The sequence below is a fragment of the Phacochoerus africanus genome, chromosome 10 (genome assembly GCF_016906955.1).
Source record: "Phacochoerus africanus isolate WHEZ1 chromosome 10, ROS_Pafr_v1, whole genome shotgun sequence".
Taxonomy (NCBI): Eukaryota; Metazoa; Chordata; class Mammalia; order Artiodactyla; family Suidae; genus Phacochoerus; species Phacochoerus africanus.
In genome coordinates this window covers 66,090,315-66,109,290 of record NC_062553.1, presented here as the reverse complement: position 1 = coordinate 66,109,290, position 18,976 = coordinate 66,090,315, and the positions used below count along the sequence as shown (strand labels likewise).

The following is an 18,976-nucleotide window of genomic DNA, read 5'->3' as shown; positions in this document are numbered from 1 at the left end:
AAAGGTTTCTACAGTTACATGTACATATGCCAATCTCCCAAAGGATGGGACATAAGTTATGTCCATCTGCCATAAATCATTAGCTCTGAGGCCACGGGGATTAACCCCTGATATTGGAGCAGAAAAGATTTGAGGACAAACACCACAGTTTTTACAATTTGGCAGCTTCTCTTCTAATATTAAACTGTAACCTTAAGGCAGAAGCATTTTGATGATGAATAGAATATGACTGAGTTGCCTCTCTTGTTTGGTCCTCCTCAGTTTTTAATAAAGCCAGTCTAGTAAGCTGATCTGCTTTAGCATTTTCTTCATGAAGAGGACCAGGCAGCTGATAATGAGCTCTAACATGTCCTATAAAAAGTGATTCTGTCCTGCAGTGAATAAATTTTTGTAACTCAACAAGCAAGGAAGAAATTGAAGTTTTATGTATAGGTATAATGGCAGTCTCAATATGAGGAAACAGAAATCAACTGCATTTATATATACTAACAATGAAATATCAGAAAAAGAAATTAAGAAAACAATCCCATTTACCATCACATCAGATAGAACAAAAAACTAGGAATAAACCTACCTAAAGAGACGAAAGACCTCTACTCTGAAAACTATAAGATGCTGATGAAAGAAGTCAAAGACGGCACAAACACATGGAGAGATATACCATGCTCGAGATTTGGAAGAATCGATATTGTAAAAATGACAATCCTACCCAAGGCAATCTGTGGCGTCAGTGAAATTCTGATCAAATTACCAATGGCATTTTTCACACGGCTAGAAAAAACTCTTTAAAATTTGTTTGGAGGTACAAAAGACCCAGAATAGCCAAAGACATCTTGAGAAAGAAAAATGGGGCAGGAGGAGTCAGGCTCCCTGACTTCAGCCTATCTACAAAGCTATAGTCATCAAAACAGGATGGCACTGGCACAAAAACAGAACTATATATAGATCAGTGGGACAGGGTAGAAAGCCCAGAATTAAACCCAAGCACCTATCATCAACTAATCTACGACAAAGGAGGGGAGAAAATACAATGGAGGAAAAGACAGTCCCTTCAATACGTTGTGCGGGGAAAATTGGATAGCTGCATGTAAAAGAGTGAAAATACAACACTTCCTAACACCATACACAAAAATAAACTCGAAATGGATTAAAAACCTAAATATAAGACCAGATACCATAAAACACTTAGAGGAAAACGGAGGCCCAACACTCTATGACATAAACTGCAGCAATATCTTCCCGGATTCACCGCCTAGAGTCATGACAATAAAAACAAACCAATGGGACTTGATTAAACTTACAAGTTTTCACACAGCAAAGCCAATCCTAAACAAAACAAAAAGACAACCCACAGGATGGCGAAAAATATTTGCAAATGACGTGACTGACAAGGAATTAATCTCCAAAATATATCAATACCCTCTGGAGCTAAATACCAAAAAAAAACCATCAAAAATTATCAAGAGATCTAAACATATATTTATCTGAAAAAGACATACAAATGGTCAAAAAACACATGAAAAATGTTCAACATCATTAATTATTAGAGAAATGCAAATCCAAACTACTATGAGGTACCACCTTACACCAGCCAGAATAGCCATCATCAAAAAGTCTATGAGCTATAAATACTGCAGAAGGTGTGGAGAAAGGGAACCTTCTTCCACTGTTGTTGGGAATGTAAATTGGTGCAACCACTATGGAAAATAGTGTGGAGATTCCTCAAAACTAAAAATAGAATTACCATGTGATCCAGAAATCCCAGTCTTAGGCATCTATCCAGAGAAAACAATGACTCAAAAAGATACATGTATCCCAATATTCGTTGTAGCACTATATACAATAGCCACGACATGGAAGCAATCTAAATATCCAACACAGAGGCTTGGATCAAGAAGATGTGTTAAATATATACAAAGGAATGTTACTTTGCCATAAAAAGGAATGAAATAATGGCATTTGCAGCAACATGGATGGATATAGAAATTATCATGCCAAGGACCCTGCCCTCCTGGGCTTAAGTCATAGTTGGATCCTCTCATCTCAGGGCCTGTACCACACCCCCTCCCCAGAATTATATTCACCATATGCCGCACAACTAGCAAGACAACTGTATACGTGTTTTACCTGCTTGCTTGTCATATTTATTCAGAGAAGAAAGGAGGAGGAATGGGTAGTCACCCAGCCTCGTAAAATTATCTTCCCCAGTGCTCTCTGCTTTATCCTGTGGATTGGCACTGCAGTCTGAGTTTACTTTCTTCAGCCTGAAGACCTTCCTTCAGTTTTTCCCATAAGGCAGATATTCCAGCAATGAATTCTTTTCTCCTGTGAAGGGTCATAGAAATATCTCTGTTTTGCTCATATTTTGGCAAATAATTTTTTTCCAAATTATCATGCCTGTACCGCATCAGGAGGGTGGGTCAAGATTCCAATTCTGCCCTCAGGAGAAGGCACAGAGCAGCAGCAGCAGCAGCATGGTCCCTCTGATGGCCTGTTAAAGCCACCTGTCAGGACACATGGGGTGGGATCTGGAGCAGCAGTGGTGTGGCAGTAGTAATGGCAGGTCACAGCACTGACTTAGGACCCAGGGCAAAGTGCAGAGTAGCAGCCCCTTAGCCCAAGGAATGACAGGTTGGGGCCATGACTTAGGACCCACAGATACAGTGCAGAGCAGCGACACCTCGGCTAGGTAATGGCCAGCCCAAGCCACAATGAAAAACACAGCATGAGTGCAAAGGAACAGCAGCACAGCCCCAGCCACGGCAGGACAAAGCACTGACCTAGATCCTGGGAGGAGACTAGACAGGAGTGGCTCTAGGGCCATCAATGGCAGGGCACTCTGGCAACTCAACCAGGAAAAGCAAGGCAGAGGGCTGATGGGGCCTCAAGGTCAGGTCACCACAGGGACAGCTCCTGCCTCAGAAAGGACATGGCTGCAAGGACCCTGGGCAGCCCTGGCAACTGGACTCAGTGCTGGCGAAGGCTGGGGAAGCCCTCAGCAGCAAAGGCTGACAGTGTCTACAGTATTAAGCCTTATGGACCTTCTCCTAGTCTCCTTTCTTCCTAAAGTGAAATTCCTCTGAAAGGAGCCTTGCTGCTTCTAAGCTGCTCTGAACTGGAGGAGGGCGTGATGGAGATCCCAACTTTCCTAAGCTTCTCTACATGGCCATCCTTTGTTTCCAAACTCTGTAGGGTACCCGCTGTTAGGTTTGCCGAGGGTAGAACGTGCCAGGCCAAGCTGGGAAAGCGGGAGAGATTTATCAAGGCCTCAGAGGGGGACGGGCTGAGCTCAAGACGGCACCAGCTCTGACTGTGAGGAGGTGCTAGGCTTAAAAACATCTGTGGTGGGAATCAGTGGTTGGAGGTCATGGAGGGAACTTGTGGCAGGAACAGCAAAGAAGGAGGAGGGGAAGGTCAAAGGAGGGGTAGGGGGTTGAGTCTCATGACAGAGGGCAGTCAATCCTTGTAGGTGGTTAATCTATGCAGGCAGTGGTTTTCCACAGGCCAGTGTTTCCTGATGCCCAACTGGAGCATCCACATTCTGGGAGAGGGTGTAGCTTTTGTGCTGGCAGTACCCATGTCCGCAGCAGGGCTCCAAGCTGAAAGCCACATTTGGGGGGTGGGGATCTGTCTCCATTCCCCTGGGAACCAAGAACCTGCTGCTTCTGCATTGTAGCCCAGAGCTTTCCCAAAGTAAATCACATTGGTTCGTAGTGGCTCGTTTATTGTCTTTGTTGTTTCTCTGGGGGATACACGTGTTGGCCCTTACAACACTCCACCGACTCATAGCATCTTTTCTCTCATTACCTGTCAGGAAGAATGCAGACAAGCGAGCCTCTCAATTTCTATTGATTTTACAAAAGACTTTTCCCTTACACAATATAGTTGGTTTGCATGTGCAAGGTCATTGGCGTTTCAATGGGTTAAGCACAAACAAAACAAAGGTAAACACATTGCCCAAGCATGAAATGGTCTACACTTTGTCCGTTCAGTTGCTTGCCATAGCTGCTGCCAATTCTTATAAATTATTTACTGCAGGTGTGGGTGTTACACTTTAAACAACTCCATGATTGGTGGCTCCTCGGATATAAACATGAGCAAGAGCAAAAGAAACATAATTTCCTAAAAGTAATAGTGGACAAGATGTCACTGAAATGGCTCTCACTTCTGCTGCTGCTACAGCTGACGTGCTACTTTAGCTCCGGCAGGTGTGGAAAGGTGCTGGTGTGGCCAATGGAATATAGTCACTGGATTAATATGAAGATAATTCTGGAGGAACTTGTCACCAGGGGTCATGAGGTGACTGTTCTAAAATCATCAGCTGCCATTCTTGTTGATCCCAACAAATCACCTACTATCAAATTTGAGACTTTCCCTGCATCTGTAAGTCAAGAGGATTATGAGAATCTCTTCCAGCAGCTTCTCACTGAATGGATACAGGGGGCAAAACATTCATTTTGGACACATATTTCAACAGCGCAAAATATATTTTCAGAACTTTCTGATGTTTCACTGAAGATCTGCAAAGATGCTGTTTTGAACAAGAAACTTATGACAAAACTACAAGAATCAAGGTTTGATGTCATCCTTGCAGATCCCATCTTACCCTGTGCTGACCTGGTGGCTGAGATACTCAACATACCGCTGGTGTACAGCCTGCGCATCTCTCTTGGTTATTCGATTGAAAAATTCGGTGGAAAGCTTCCACTCCCACCATCCTATGTACCTGTTGTCATGTCAGAATTTAATGATCACATGACATTCACGGAGAGGGTTAAAAATATGTTATATGTAGTTGCTTTGGACTTCTGGTTCCAGATGTTTAATGAGAAGAAGTGGAATCAATTTTACAGCAAAGCACTAGGTAAGTCATGTTTTTAGTTCGTTTAACATGAAGACTTAAGTTTCCTAATGCCTTTAGGAATTAGGTGAGTTTATATAAATATTAAGCCCCAGGAATTTGTCTCTTATAAGTGAAATGATGAAAAATGAAAATATAAAATGATCCATCAGTCTTGTAAATACTTTGGAAATATTAAATTATTGGGTAAGATGAAACACTGTGGAGCATTACTGGTTCAGACATTCCACGAAATCATAAACCACATACTGAAACACGTAGGACTTCTCCAAGCAATTATATACCCATTACTTAAGTAGTATTTTCACTAAAAAGGTCACTATTAGCCTCATAGAATATCATAATAAATGATGACATGTAGACTGAGGACTCACACAGGTGTGTGTAGCTCAAAAATCTGGGGAGTATTTAGAGATTGCTTTCACTGGTGTAGCTCCATTTCTGAATTATATGAGATGAATTGATATACTTTACACAAAGATACATAACTGCTTTATCAAGAACAGACATGTGCAAACATCTCTGGCTACGTCATTCCAAGCTCCTTTCCAAACCTTACCTAAGGTATGCACATGACTATATTCTCATTTCATCTAACTTTAGTTACTATTTTGCTTTATCTTTCAGGAAGGCCCACTACATTATTTGAGACAATGGGGAAAGCTGACATGTGGCTCATTCGAAATTATTGGGATTTTGATTTCCCCCGCCCACTGCTACCAAATTTTGAATTTATTGGAGGCTTCCATTGCAAACCTGCCAAACCCCTACCTAAGGTAATCTGATTTGGATTGTTGTGCTTTTTCTACATTTTCAGTAGGAATAATCCTCCACTCCTTAGTTCGAATGTTTGATTACACTGAGAGATATGGCAAGCTGGATAGAATGACCTGCTAATTAGTACCTCACATATTCATTTCTATACCACCTCAACTCGCTGAATTTCAATATCTTTACGAAATAAAGGGACCTCTGGGAGACTTTGAGAATAGGTCAGTTATTACCATCCTCATTTTTTAACATACAATATGGTATCAGACATTCATTATAAGAATAAACATAAAATGCCTAGCATATACCAGGAGTAGGTGCTGAAAGGCAGAGAAAGAATGTAGATACATTTTCTACCACCTGACACTCTACCTGGAAAGACAGAATGCAAGCAAGTCATAAACATCAAGTGAAAAGTGTTACGGTAAGGAAACACCACACTGCCAAGGAAGCATCCAGCAGGAATCAGAGCAAGTACCTCTGAGGCACTGATAATTAAGGGGAGATCGGAGGGATGTGCAGGAATAAGAAGTGATAGGGCAGGGGTGGGGGAGCCACAGACTAAAAGCAAGCAGAATGTTAATGACAATTCCCAAGAGGTCTAAGGTTAATCTAAACAGGAAGAGGCTGAGCAAGGAGGCACATGATGCTGGATGGGTAAGTTGAAGACATAATTATAACAAAGGGTGAAATATCTAGTAATGAGTTAGGCATAAAATTAAAAGGTTAAGAAAGGGAGAGAAATGAAAATATTTCTAAAAACCATTGGATGTTGTCACTGAATTGGATTGCAAAGGCACATCATTTAACAGGCTGTTGAGAGACAGAGGCAATAATGATTGAAAACTAGACTACAATGTTTACGGGGATATGACCACAAAATTTCTATAACATTGAGCAGAAGTGATTACTTGTTGCAGTTTGATTTGCTTTTCTCTGATAATTAGCACTTTTGAGGATCTTTTCATGTCATCTTTTGTTGGCTATCTATGTCTTCTTTGGAGAAATGCTTATTTAGATCTTCTGCCCATTTCTTGATTTTTTTTTCTGTTATTAAAGTGCATGAGTTTTTTCCATAGGTTTGAAAACTATTCCCTCATTGGTCACTTTGCCAATACTTCCTCCCCTTCTGTAGTTTGTCTTTTCATTTTGTTTATGACTTCATTTGCTGTGAAAAGTGTTTAAACTTATATACTTATTTATTTTTTTTGTCTTTTTGCCATTTCCAGGGCCACTCCTGTGGCACATGGAGGTTACCAGGCTAGGGGTCCAATCTGAGCCGTAGCCGCCAGCCTATGCCAGAGCCACAGCAATGCAGGATCCGAGCCACGTCTGCGACCTACACCACAGCTCATGGGAATGCCAGATCGTTACCCCACTGACCAAGGGCAGGGATCGATCCCGCAACCTCATGGTTCCTAGTCAGATTCATTAACCACCGCACCACGACAGGAACTCCTAAACTTATATACTTATGATTTATCTTTCTAATTTTCATTACTCTAAGAGCTGGGTCCAAAAAGATACTGTTTCCATTTATGTCATAGAGTGTTTGCCCATGTTTTCCTCAGGAGTTTTATAGTATTCAGTCTTACAGTTAGATCTTTAAACCATTTAGAGTTTATTTTTCTGTAGTGTCAGAGAGTGTTCTAATTTCAGTCATTTACATATAGCCATCCAGGTTTCCTACCACCACTTATGGAAGAGTTTCTTTTTCTCTCTGTTGCATAGTCTTGCATCCTTTAGATTAGTTGACCATATGTGCATGGTTATGTTTTCTGGACTTCCTATGGTGTTACATTGAAATAGATTTCTCTTTTTGTGTTAGTACCATACTCTTTTGATGACTGTAGCTTTGTAGCATAGTCTGAGGTCACAGAGATTGATTCCTCCAGCCTGATTTTCTTTCTCAAGATTGCTCGGCCTGTTTGGGTTCTTTGTGCTTCCATAAATATGGTAAAGTTTTTGCTTCTGCTTCTGTGAATAATGCCCTTGGTATTTGAATAGGGATTGCACTGAATCTGTAGATGCCCTTGTAAAGTATAGTCATCTTGGCAATATTGATTCTTCCAATACAAGAATATGGCATACCTTTCCATTTGTTTGTGTTATCTTCAATTTCCTTCATCAGTCTTTTGTAAGTTTTCAGATTTCAGGTCTTTTTCCTCTTAAGTAAGGTACATATTTTATTCTCTTTGATGCAATGGTAATGGGAATTTTTTTTTAATTTCTCTTTCTGTTGTTACTAATAAGATTTTAGTAATAAGATTGCAAGGGATTTCTGTGCATTAATTTTGTATCCTGCAACTTTGCCAAATTTATTGATGATCATTAGTAGTGTTCTGGTAGCATCTTTAGGAGGTGCTATGTGCAGTATCATGTCATCTGCAAACAGTGACAGTTTTACTTCTTTTCTATTATTGGTTACTTTTCTTTTTTCTTTTTTTTTATTATTTGTCTTTTTGAGGGCCACATCTGTGGCATATGGAGGTTCCCAGGCTAAGGGTCTAATCAGAGATGTCACCACTGGCCTACACCACAGCCACAGCAATGCCAAAACTGAGCCACATCTGCAACCTACACCAGAGCTCAAGGCAACGCCAGATCCTCAACCCACTGAGCAAGGCCATGGAACAAACCCACAACTTCATGATCCCTAGTCAGATTCATTGCTGCTGTGCTATATAGGAACTCTTCTTTTTCTTTTCTAAATGTTATAAGGAGGACTTCCAAAACTATGCTGAATAAAAGTGGCAAGGATGGACATCCTCATTTGGTTCATGATCCTAGCAGAAGTGCTTTCACTTTTCAACACTCAGAAGGATGTTAGATATGGGTTTGTCATTTATGGCCATTATTTTGTTCAGGTAGGCCCCCTCTATGCCTACATTCTTGAGGGTTAATGTAAAAGGGGGGTTGAATTTTGTCAAAGTCTTTTTCAGCATCTTTTGGAATGACCATATGGTTGTTATTCTTAAGGTTGTTGATGTTATTTATAACATAGTGATTTGTGTATATTGAAAAATACTTGCAACCCTGGGATAAAACCTACTTGATCATGGTGCACGATCCTATTAATGTAGTCTTGGATTCCATTTGCTAATATTTTGTTAAGGATTTTTACATCTATGTTCAACAAAGATAATGGCCTCTAGTTGTGTGTGTGTGTGTGTGTGTGTGTGTGTGTGTGTGTGTGTGTGGTGTCGGTCTCAATTGCATAACAGGAAGATGGTGGCCTCATAGAATGTGCTTGGGAATGTACCTTCATCTGTGATTTTTGGGGAACTTTTCAGAAGGATAGACATTAACTCTTCTCTAAATGTTTGATAGAATTTGCCTGCAAAGCCATCTGGTCCTGGATTTCTGATTTTTGGAAAATTTTAAATCATATTTTAAATTTCAGTACTTGTGACTGAAATATTCATATTATCTATTTCTTCCTGAGTCTGTCTCGAAAGGTTTTTACCTCAGTAAGAATTTGTCCATTTCTTCTAGGTTGTCCATGGTAATGCCATATAGTTGTTTGTAGTGGTCACTTATGAGCCTTAAATTTCTGTGGTGTCAGTTGTAATTTCTCATTTTTCATTTCTAAGTGTATTTAGAAAGGCACACTCCCTTCTTCCTTGAAGGTCTAGTTGACAGTTTTATCAATTCTGTTTATCTTTTAGAAACCAGCTTTTTGTTTCACTGGTTTTTTTCTCTTGTTTTCTCCATCTCTATCTCATTTATTTCTGCTCTGATCTCTATGGTTTCTTTCCACTGTAACTCTGGGTTTTGCATGTTCTTCCTTCTCTCGATGCTCTAGATATCAGGTTAGGTTGTTTATTTGTGACTTTTCGTCCTTTCTGAAATGAGATTGTATCACCAAAACGATCCCTCTTAGAACTGCTTTTGCTGTGTCCTGTAGGATCTGGATCGTCATATTTTCATTGTCATTTTCTGACACCTGACAAACACGGATGAACCTCACATGAAGTGAAATAAGCCAGACACGGACATAAAAATACTCTACCATTCAACTATGAGGAAGTATCCAGATGAGTCAAATCTGTAGAAATATGGAGAAGAACAGAGTAGAACAAAGAGAAGGTTGCCAGGGCCTGGGAAAAAAAGAATGATGGCATTTTCAATGGGAATAGATTCCCAATTATGCCAAATGAAAAACTTCTTAAGATTGGGTGCACAACATGAATGTACTAACCATTTCTGAACTTTGCATTTAGCAATAATCAAGATGGTAAATATTATCACAGGTGCATTTTACTACTTTTTTTTAAAGCCATCACGCTAAGAATTTCTGATGCTACCAGATTTTCTCTCTTTCATTGTTTGTAGCAATCCTTCCAATAATCTTGACCATGTTGTGACTCTTCTGTGATGCAGCAAATTCTTCTTTTACAGGAAATGGAAGAGTTTGTCCAGAGTGCTGGAGAACATGGTATTGTGCTCTTTACTCTGGGGTCAATGATCAGTAACATGACAGAAGAAAGAGCCAATACGATTGCATCCGCCTTTGCCCAGATTCCCCAAAAGGTAGATGAAGGAATACAATTGTGGACAACTATTTTATGAGACTGTTAAATTCTGTGAAAGACCTGATTAGACATTTCCTGCAAGAAAGGCAAACCATCATGATAGGTCCACCTTATCTCAGATATATTGGACAAGCAAAACATACATGGCAGCTCCTGCATTAGCAGAGAGTGTCTTTGATTGACAATAATTTGGATTAAGATTGTAATTCAAAAAAATGTATTTAATGGTTACCCTGTGAAATTTGGCATTATAATGGTATTCCAGACAAGAAAAGAAACTCCAAATTTTGCCTAGTAATTTTCTCCTTAACCCAGAAAAACTCCTGAGGACATGGTACTGTTAAATTTTAACAGTAAGTGTAATAGCACAATAATGTTAAGCAATATTGGCAAATGTCAGAGTACCCATCATGGCACAGTGATTAACGAATCCAACTAGGAACCATGAAGTGGTGGGCTCAATCCCTGGCCGTGCTCAGTGGGTTAAGGATCCAGCATTGCCATGAGCTGTGGTGTAGGTTTCAGACATGGCTAGGACCCCATGTTGCTGTGGCCCTGGGTGTAGACCGGTAGCTATGGCTCTGATTAGACCCCTAGCCTGGGAACCTCCATTTGCCATAAGATGTGGCCCCAGAAAAGGCAAAAAGACAAAAAAAATGGTAAATGTTTGGAATATGACATGCAGTTCACACTTGTCAGATACTCCTGGCCCCATGACTTTCTCTAAATGTTGAAACAGACACATTCTGTGTGTACCTCAAGGTGCTATTCAGAGAAAGGATGGCCAGGGCTCACTGAGCTGCCTCCAGATACCCCTGCAGTCACAATGATTTAGAAAACGAAAAACATCAGCCTCCCCTGTTTGACTGGGTCCTCCAAAAGTCTGAAGCAGGAAGATAAATAAAAGATGAAGATGGGGTTTTGCCGTTAAGGTGAACCCTGTGCATTGTAAAGTCTGGCCCTTGATGAACTCTGCTTCTCACCTATTCGAAGATTACCCCTCCTCACTGAGGAAGGAGGAGGGACTATACCAAGGGGTCAAGCATGAGGAAGACAGGCATGGAAAAAGCGCAGCTGCCTCTTTCTCCATAAAATAGAGCAGCAAACTATTTTCTAACATGTAATATACACTTGGTGCCTTTGGATATTTGAATATTACTTTTTAGTGTACTCTCTGATATCACAGTATTCTCCTAACCAGCTATGCTAATTGTTTGCTGGGAACCTAAAGTTACTTTCTTTAGGGGTAAAACACTGATAAATTACAATTTAATTTATGAAAATTGCATAGGAATTTCAAAATTAGTAACTTCTTTTCGTACTGTGCATAGAAACCACATTGACCAGTGCTGTCAATGCCTTGTGCTTCAGTGTTAAATTTAGAGCCAGTTGACTATATTTTAGCATCTCAGGTCTGGAACTTTTTCAACAGACTTATTTTTACCTACGATTTACCAGCAAACTCCCCTTCTCTAAATTTAATGAATATCTAAATTTTTAATACTAGTAATACTCTGAGTTCATATCAATAATTACCAATTGTCATTTTTTTGGAATTAGTTCTTAGCAATTTATAATCTAAAATTCCATCTACTTCCTAAGCAACACTGATTAATTTTTTATTTTGTTTTATATTATTTTGTATTGTTGCCATTTCAAGGGCCAGGCCCACAACATATGGAGGTTCCCAGGATAGGGGTCTAATCAGAGCCATAGCTGCCGGTCTACACCCAGGGCCACATCAACGAATGATCCGAGCTGAGTCTGAAACCTACACCACAGCTCATGGCAACGCCAGATCCTCAACCACCAAGCAAGGCCAGGGATCAAACCCGCAACCTCATAGTTCCTACTCAGATTCATTAACCACTGAGCTACATCAGAACACGAGCACTAATTAATTTATCACTAATAAATTATTAAGAAAAAGAAATATTAATTTCTCCTAACTTCCTAATGACTGGTATTTTCCTATAGATGTCAATTAAATGGTTTTTGAAACTATGATAAAATAACTTATGTTACAATATAAGTGAAGAAAAGTAAACTGCCTTCCATAACAGTCAAAAAGAAATACACAAGTGAATATCACATTTGAAAATCAAAGCTTGTATATGAAATAAAGAAAAATAATGTGTAGGTGACTAGTAATTTGACACTATTTTTGTTCAATAGAATTAGAGCACCTAACATTTTCTTAAATATTTGAAGTGTCATTGAATCTCAATTGCCTATGGCATCATGTGTGAGAGGTCATGATTACCTGACTGAATAGAATCATAACTGTGTAAATGTGAGTTGAGGTCAGAGCATTAGTAGTTACTGTCACTGAAGAGCGTGTGGCCTCATTTCCTTAGCTGTCATATGGAGAGCATTTAACTAGATGTCTTTGAATCTCTATAGAACTCTACTGCTGTAACTCTGAAGTTGATTCATGGAATCAAGGATTTCTTTACCCTAACAGGTGCTGTGGAAATACGAAGGCAAGAAACCTGATACCTTAGGACCCAATACTCGGCTGTATAAGTGGATCCCCCAAAATGACCTTCTTGGTAAGACTTGGGAGAACAAATACTGAAAACATGAGTAACAGCTGAGCAGAATGTTAATACTTCTGCAGGAATATCTATCATTCTCCTAGCATTTATTATTGAAACTTATTTTCAAAAAGAAAACTTTGGTCCTTTATTTTTATTTCCAGCCTCTGAGGACAAGAGGAGTGACTACAACAGAGATGGCATTTTGTTAAAGCAGGTCACATTTCTCATGGCCAGAATCAAAGTAGATTTATTTTGACTGTAACTGCTTCTCACAGTGAAATTAGAAAGAACGTTGGGGATTGTCTTTCTCTCGCTGAATTCTTTCCTTGCAGCAGTCTTTCCCCCTCTCTAGAGGTATTTGAAATCCACAGAAAACCAAGCCCTCCTTCATTACCAGGGACTCTCCATTTTCTACAGGAAAAAATCCAAAATTGTTTCATGAGCTGATTCCAGATTTCATGATACAGTGTAGCTTTTCTTTCCTCTGGTTCCAGTGCCACTACCTTTACGCTTTTACCTGTTACCTTGACACCCTTCCAATCAGATTCAGAGACCTCCTACTTCTTGGAGAGCGGGTATTTCCGGCATTGTCTCCCCCCTGGGTTACACACATGCTCTCTTTGACCCAGGAGGTTTGTTCAAGGAAGTCCTGCTCACAGGACAATCTTGGACTCATCTGTGAAATGCAAGTGACACAGCACTGCTTTCATGAAGTCTTCACTGACCTCTCCAGCAGACCAAGGGGTTTCTTGCTCTGAGTTCTGAAAGCACCTGAAATGCAGTTACATGTATATAATTGTCTTTTATCTAAAGGACACTACTTCCTTTGGTGCCTTCTAATGCCCAGCGCCCATTTTTTCTAAAGTGTGAAATTAATTCTTTTCCTGAAATTCACTCAATCCTAGGTCATCCCAAAACCAAAGCTTTCGTAACTCATGGTGGCGCCAATGGTGTTTATGAAGCCATCTACCATGGGGTCCCTATGGTGGGCCTGCCTTTGTTTGGTGATCAGCCTGATAACATCGCTCACATGACAGCCAAGGGAGCAGCTGTAAGACTGGACTTGGACACAATATCAAGAACAGATCTGGTCAATGCCTTGGAGCAAGTCATTAATAACCCTTCGTGAGTATAGGTTTTTTTAACTTGGTACTGTTTCTAGAGAGGTTCCCAGATGAAGGCCAGTGGGTCAGCAATGAATCTTGACACAAACACAATGAGGAGTAAGCTTTGCTCAATGCTTTGAAACAGTCATCAGTAACCTCCTGGGTCACATAAGTTTTTTTCCCCTGTTTTTAGGGGGAATGTTTTTCAGAGGATTTAAGGATGGTGGAAAAATTTTGAAAGCACTAATTATTAGCATGAGAACACTCACTGAGATAATAACAGAAGAATCAAGAGGAAGCATTTAGAACAAAGTGCAAGTAGGAAATCATGAATATTATAAAGGCAGTCATTTGCAGAGTTATGACTTATTTTATCATGTGGACTCATTGTAAGATTAAAACTCTTCTACGAAGGTCTGTTTTCAGTAAACCACCAAGACATAATCAATCTCAAATCACCATTAAAATTAACACTTCCCAAATTTTCATTGAAAATGTTTTGAACCCATAACTGGTAATAGGTAATACCTAGAACTTTCTAATTTACCCCAATACAATGATGTAGACACTCCTTATAAATGTAGTTTTAAATTTTTCATTTAGGCTTGCTTTTGTCTTCGTTGGAAGAATTGTAAAATCAAAAACTACTTCAGTTGGACAAGACATGTTAAGACATTACTACATAAAATTAAATTTTCAGAATCCAGAAATATCTGGCTTCCAAATTATTTCACACTTAAATTAATTCCAATAAAACTACAAATATTGCCATCATAACAAGGATATATATATATATATATACATATATATGCATATATGTATATATATATATATATTCCCTTTGCTCCATGATGATTTTGGAAAATAAACATTTGGAGAATATATTGCTAATAAGACCACTGTGGACATTTGTGCTTTAAAGCAGTGCTGTTACATTTTAATTTTAGCACAACCATTATCCGGAGAGAGCACCGTAAGAAGTATATATTTCTTCTTCTTGTTTTTTACGTATACATCATTTTGGTGATTTTATGTAAAAATACATCTCTCTGGTATCATTATAGATTTTGATTTTTTAAGAGTGTGAAGGTAGTATCCAAAACGAAGATAATTTTTACCTAGTTTATACTGAATGATTACAATACGCTATATGCTGTACTAAGTCCTGAGCTCAAATTGCCTCACTACTTCCTTACAGACTTTTCCACTGTATTACAAATGCTTCCTGATTACCACCCTCCACTCAGAGCCCCAGGGCTCCCTCTGTGTTTCCACAGAACAGGACAGAACTGACCTCCATCGTTATTGCTCCTTTCCCATGCCATAGCACCTTGGGATTTCTGGTTTGTGAGCCCTATCTCTTGAGGCCTCCTCCTCCTGTGCCTTTTGATCCATAATGACTTTAACAGAGTGGGAACAAATGTAACTGCAATGCCAAATTAGTCAAATGTTGAGCACACTCTATTCTAAGTTAACTCCCACAAAAAACAATATCAACACTAGCAAGCATTCACTGAGAGTCTACTGTGGGCTAGGAATACTTCTAAAAATCAATATATTGTTCCTCCCAATAATCAGATAGGAGGCTATTCCTAACCATTCCATCGGATACTCAAAAACCGAGGAACAGACAGAGGCAGGCAGCAAAGTAAGGGTCAGAGTCAGGATTCAAACCAAGGCAATCCACTTCCACCCTTTTAACCACTCCTTTCCTAATATTAGGTCAACACCAGCTCCTCAGCAACCCTGCCTAGACTTGCCTCCGAACACCATCATGGATTTATGCATATCCCTGGATTATGACAGTATTTTAAAACTTGTCCACTGGGTCTATTAACAATGCCCTACTGGGGAAATCAAAGTTTGAACTTTCAAAGCACAGAGTTACTGCACTTCCTTTCTTTCTTTTTCCTTTTTCCTTTTTCCTTTTTTTTTTTTTTTTTGCTGTTGCAACTTAAGTTCTTCCACTCCTTCTACTACAACTTCTTCTCCTCTCACATCTCCTCTCTTTTCTTCCTAGGTTGAAATCCTACTCATGTAACAAACTGTAGCCCATAAGCTAAGGTCTCTATAGTCATCTCTGAAAAATAATCTGTCTTTCTTCCCCACTGTGCGACACTCCTTTTTACCATCGGCATGAAAACGTCACATTTATCCTTCCTAGTTCATTCTCCACATTGATTCTGCTTCTTTGGCCTTCAGCTACAAGGAAAACGTGATGTGGTTATCAACCATTCAACATGATCAGCCTGTGAAGCCCCTGGACCGGGCGGTCTTCTGGATCGAGTTTGTCATGCGCCACAAAGGAGCCAAGCACCTGCGGCCAGCAGCCCACGACCTCACCTGGTACCAGTACCACTCTCTGGATGTCATTGGGTTCCTGCTGGCCTGTGTGGCAACGGCTGCATTTGCCCTCACAAGGGGTTGTCTGTTTTGTTGCCGGAAGTTGGCTAACGCAGGAGAGAAGGCAAAAAGGCAGTAGCTGTGTCTGAGGCCGGAAGCGGGTATGGCCCAGTAGATAGAACTCTTCCGTTTATTCCAGCAGGAAGGAGGTATGACAAGGTTCCCATCCTCCTGTGACAAAATGACTTCTCATAATTTAACATCTCAGGGCAAGACTTGTGTACCCAGGACCTTCTGCCTGTTTCAGAGTTAGACCTAGGTCACGCCAAGGGGACACCTAGTGAAAAAAATCCGTCAAAATAGAATTACGAGGGTATACATTGAAAGTTATTATTTTAATTCAATAGTTATATCAAAAGACATGATTGAATTTAACTGTGTTTCACACGGTGTGCATAGACACAAGAACAATAACAAGTACACCCAGAGTACCCACATGTTGTCGATATTCAGAATAATTAAATTTATTTTGGAGAAGAATTTTACAGTTTTATCTTGCCAGAGAATGTGTGCAAAAATTGGAATTATGTAAGAAGAGTTACCCTTTCCTTTTTTTGTGAGACCTCTAAAACTTCTTGGTGTTTCCTCTGCATCCAGCCTCAGCATCACTTCCTACCTAAAGCCTTGGCAAACCAGTTGCCTTCATCCAGTTTAATTCATTTCCTCATGGAATGTTTGTGGAATTTGAATTCTAGCAACTGCTACCAGCTTCCTATTAAAAAATAGACCTATGTGTGAAAATCTGGGAATTTGCAACCTAATTCTCATCTTCTTCTTGTCACAATGACTTCCCCTCCCATATTCAGCCTCTGGTAGTTGACTTAAGTTCTCCACTGCATAGTAGCATAATACATGACCTGTACTCCAAGGGGATTTATTGAATTTTCATTTTCTACAAAGATACCTGGATCTATCAAACTATATCAGTTAATTACTTGCAGGTATGTTGTGAAATTAAATGTATTTATTGAACAGAAGAGTGAATTAATGATTGTTTTTTTTTCCTTTTAGGGCTCACCTGCAGCATATGGAAGTAACCAGGCTAGTGGCCAAATCAGAGCTACAGCTGCTGGCCTTTGCCACAGTCACAGCAATGAGGGATGTGAGCAGCATCTGTGACCTACAACACAGCTCATGTCAATGCTGTTTCCCTGACCCACTGAGGCCAGGAATCAAACCCACATCATCATGGATACTAGTTGGAGTTATTTCTGCTGAGCCACAAAACAAATTCCCTTAATTAATGATTATTAATTGATACAAGCACACTTTTGGTCAGCATGTCTCATTATTTTGTGCTTTCCTCAGGATCATATTGACCCGGCCATCCTATAAAATTATAAGTAAACATTCAGTCCTTTTCATGACGGTAAATCATAAAAATATCATTTTCTTTGGATTTTTATAACAATGAGAATACAAAAATTACAAACATTTTATGGAAAATTAGTAAATCACATGAAAGCATTCTGAAAGCACTCCTGAAAACTACAAGTCAGGAAAGCACTTATGATCAAAGTGGTCCAGGGGAGGAAAAGCACACTTGCACGACTGGTCAAGAGGCCTTCCATTCAAGTCATATGATCAAAATGCTGCTGCATAAGGAATAATTTCTTTTAAAAAACTTAGAAGTTTGACGCTTGGGGAAGTATAGGCAAACTTTACCATAGAATTTTCCACACAGACTCCCTAGGCAGCAGACACATTTTTAAAGAAAAAGAGAACTAATATGATGCCACAGTAGATAAAAATGTTCAAGCACATATACAGGCTTAAATAAAATTCTCAAATCTATCCTGCCACACCTGTAACAGAAAAGGGATTGGGGGTCTCCATACCGTGAGAATGATTACAAATCACAACAAAAGATCAAACAGTCTCGTATGAACGTAAATGAAGCATATGAGGAGGAAATTCACGGACGTGAAATGGCCAATGGCATGGAAAGGGTGACAAACCTCACTCGTGCTCTGGGAAATGGAAACTAAGTCAATAAATTATTTTCCTTCAGATGATTTGCCGAACAAATAATCTGGTGGGATTGCTTTCCTGGAACTATAACGTGGAAAAAAATGCTTTTCAATAAAATGTAAACATGCAATTTGAGAGTGAAACTCTACATCTAGGAATGTGTCATGTAGAAAGAACTGCACATGTTCTCAGTTATATTCTGAAGATTCCCACTGGCACTTCAACGACCATCAGTCAATGAACGTACAGCACAGGCATGGGCTACATACAACCGTGGGAGAGAATGGCGAGATGTGAGCAATACAATTGAATGCTCTCCATGTCCCATTTTAATCAGTATACCTCAGAAGAAAGGATCTTAAAGAATACACAGAATTTCCAATGATAAAAATTTAAGTTTTTATTCAATATACTTCCTTACTATTTGCCCTCACGCAACAATGTTTTTATGCATTAATTTTGTGGTTTTAAATAATGACTGGAATAAACATGTTAATCCAAGATATGAAGTGCTGAGATGTTCATATCATGATAGCAATCAATTCCTTCAGAAACCATGAATTGACTGGAAATCTGGCATGCGATGGAATAGACCCAAGGAAGGACAATTTTCAGGACACCGGCTTCATATTTCAAATACTATAAATAAATATACTAGAACACACAATTGAAAGTTCAGTAGCTTAAAGATCTTAACTCACAGTATTTTAAGGACTTTACTGTGGTTTTTAGGTCAACATTGCACGATTTTTACAACCCCTTAGGGACCTCTGCTGGCTAACTTCAAAA

General features: G+C 39.5%; 1 protein-coding gene across 1 annotated transcript; it reads left to right on the top strand.

Moving 5' to 3' along the window:
* The first annotated feature begins 4,128 nt into the window (after positions 1–4,128).
* Positions 4,129–17,080, top strand: LOC125138037 (UDP-glucuronosyltransferase 2B31-like). The gene is made up of 6 exons (XM_047799273.1): positions 4,129–4,864; positions 5,489–5,637; positions 10,034–10,165; positions 12,632–12,719; positions 13,613–13,832; positions 16,016–17,080. Exons 1-6 carry the CDS (start codon positions 4,144–4,146, stop codon positions 16,293–16,295), a joined length of 1,590 nt encoding a protein of 529 aa, XP_047655229.1. The 5' UTR covers positions 4,129–4,143; the 3' UTR covers positions 16,296–17,080.
* Positions 17,081–18,976: the final 1,896 nt, after the last annotated feature.